The 1,651-nt window shown below is 65.8% G+C and overlaps 1 protein-coding gene across 1 annotated transcript in view; it reads right to left on the bottom strand.

Moving 5' to 3' along the window:
* LOC105306003 (intestinal-type alkaline phosphatase-like) overlaps window positions 1-1,449 on the bottom strand; it is a 2,884-nt gene extending 1,435 nt beyond the window's left edge. Inside the window, exons 1-6 of the mRNA XM_011380877.1 lie at window positions 1,380-1,449; window positions 1,184-1,300; window positions 956-1,071; window positions 624-798; window positions 374-546; window positions 4-126 (exon numbers count right to left, since the gene is read on the bottom strand). Of these exons, the coding sequence (XP_011379179.1) occupies window positions 4-126; window positions 374-546; window positions 624-798; window positions 956-1,071; window positions 1,184-1,300; window positions 1,380-1,449 (774 nt within the window). The remainder of the gene's footprint in view (window positions 1-3; window positions 127-373; window positions 547-623; window positions 799-955; window positions 1,072-1,183; window positions 1,301-1,379) is intronic.
* Window positions 1,450-1,651: the final 202 nt, after the last annotated feature.

The raw sequence follows: 1,651 nt of genomic DNA, 5'->3' as shown, positions 1-1,651 counted from the left end.
GGCCTGCCACTCCTGCACCAGGTTGCGGCTGTCCAGCCTGACTCCACTCCGTGCAGCATCATCCGGGTACTCGGGGTCTGGGGTCCCGCTGGGAAACATGTACTGGCGGCCTCCGCCCAGGATCACCTGGGCCAGGGCACGAGGGCCGGTGGGCTTGGGTCCTGGCAGGCCCTTTGCCCCCCGCTCAGACAGCTCCTGGGTCCCCCCTCCCCCCGCCAGGTCTGTGGAGGGGCTCAAATGATTGTACCCTCTACACTCCCCAAGAGCCCAGAGACCCAGCAGGCCCCAGGGCTCCGACTGTGGGTTGCCTGGGACTGTGGCCAGTGAGGGGCCCACCCCTCCGCCCGGGTCCCCGTTGGCCTTCCCGACGCACGTCGATGTCCATGTTGGAGACGAGCTGCGTGGCGATGTCCTGGCAGCCCTCCTTCAGCGCCCTGGCAGGCATGTCGGCGTCGGAGTACCAGTTACGGTTCACCGTGTGTGCGTAGGCGCCGGCTGGTGAGGCGTGCTGCACCCGCGTTGTGGTCACCACGCCCACCGACTTCCCTGAGGGTGGCAGAGGTCAGGGAGGGCCACTGAGGTCGGAGCCTGACCCCTGCCCGCTAAGGAGGCCCAAAGCCCACCTGCTTTCTTGGCCCGGTTCATCACGGAGATGACCTCGTTGCCCCACGTGCTGTTGCACTGGTTAAAGCGGGCTGCTGCGCTCACGCCAATGGTCATGTAGTTGGTCTTGACCCCGCACAGGTAGGCCGTGGCTGTGCCTGCACTGTCTGGCACGTTTCTGTCCACGTTGTACGTCTGAGGACAGAGGTGCCCTCAGCTCCACTCTGGTCAGACACCCAGATCGAGGACAGTCCCTGGGCTGCTAACTCAGGCCCCAGACCTCCAGCCATAGTCCCTAGTCGCGCCCACCACATCCTGTGGTATGGGGCTCCCTGGGGCCCCCAGCCCTTACCTTGGACAGAGCCAGGTATGGGAACCCGTCCATGGCCAGGGGGGTCTCAGGTCCCAGCTTGTCGTTTTCCTGCCCCTTCAGGATTCGAGCCGTCGTCACTGTGGACAGCCCCATACCTGAAGGAGCAGAACCTCGTCAGGCGCGAGTCCGCTGTGCTGGCCTGCACTCACGGCGGCCTTGGTGCCAGGCCTGTGGGGACTGTGGGCTGGACAGGCCCTGCACACTCACCGTCCCCCAAGAAGATAATGAGGTTCTTGGCGGCCGTCTGGATGGGTTGCAGCTTCTTGGCAGTGTCTAGGGCCTGGGCTGCCTGGCGGTTCCAGAAGGCTGGGTCTTCCTCCTCAACTGGCCGAGGGGAGAGGGGATCGGGTCAGCCTTGGAGAGCCCCGTGTGTGTGGGGAGCGGCTGGGCGGCACCTCGTTACCTGGGATGACGCCGAGGGAGAGCCGTAGCCCCAGGCCCAGCAGCAGCAGCAACGCCCAGGCTCCCTGCATGCCTGCGGGATGGCGGCGAGGTGGCGGGGCTGGGACTCTGGAGGGGCTGGGACCCTGTAGAGGCTGGGACCCGGGCAAGGCTGAGGCGCCAGAGCACCAGCTGCAGTGGAGGACTTTATCCCTGGCTGTAAAACTTTTCATGTCCCTCCCTGTTACCCAGGCAGCCACCCTGACAGCGCCCCTGCCCTGCTGGGCGTGCCTA

Source organism: Pteropus vampyrus, unplaced genomic scaffold, assembly GCF_000151845.1.
Source record: "Pteropus vampyrus isolate Shadow unplaced genomic scaffold, Pvam_2.0 Scaffold411, whole genome shotgun sequence".
Classification (NCBI taxonomy): Eukaryota; Metazoa; Chordata; class Mammalia; order Chiroptera; family Pteropodidae; genus Pteropus; species Pteropus vampyrus.
This window is presented reverse-complemented; position numbering and strand designations above follow the sequence as displayed.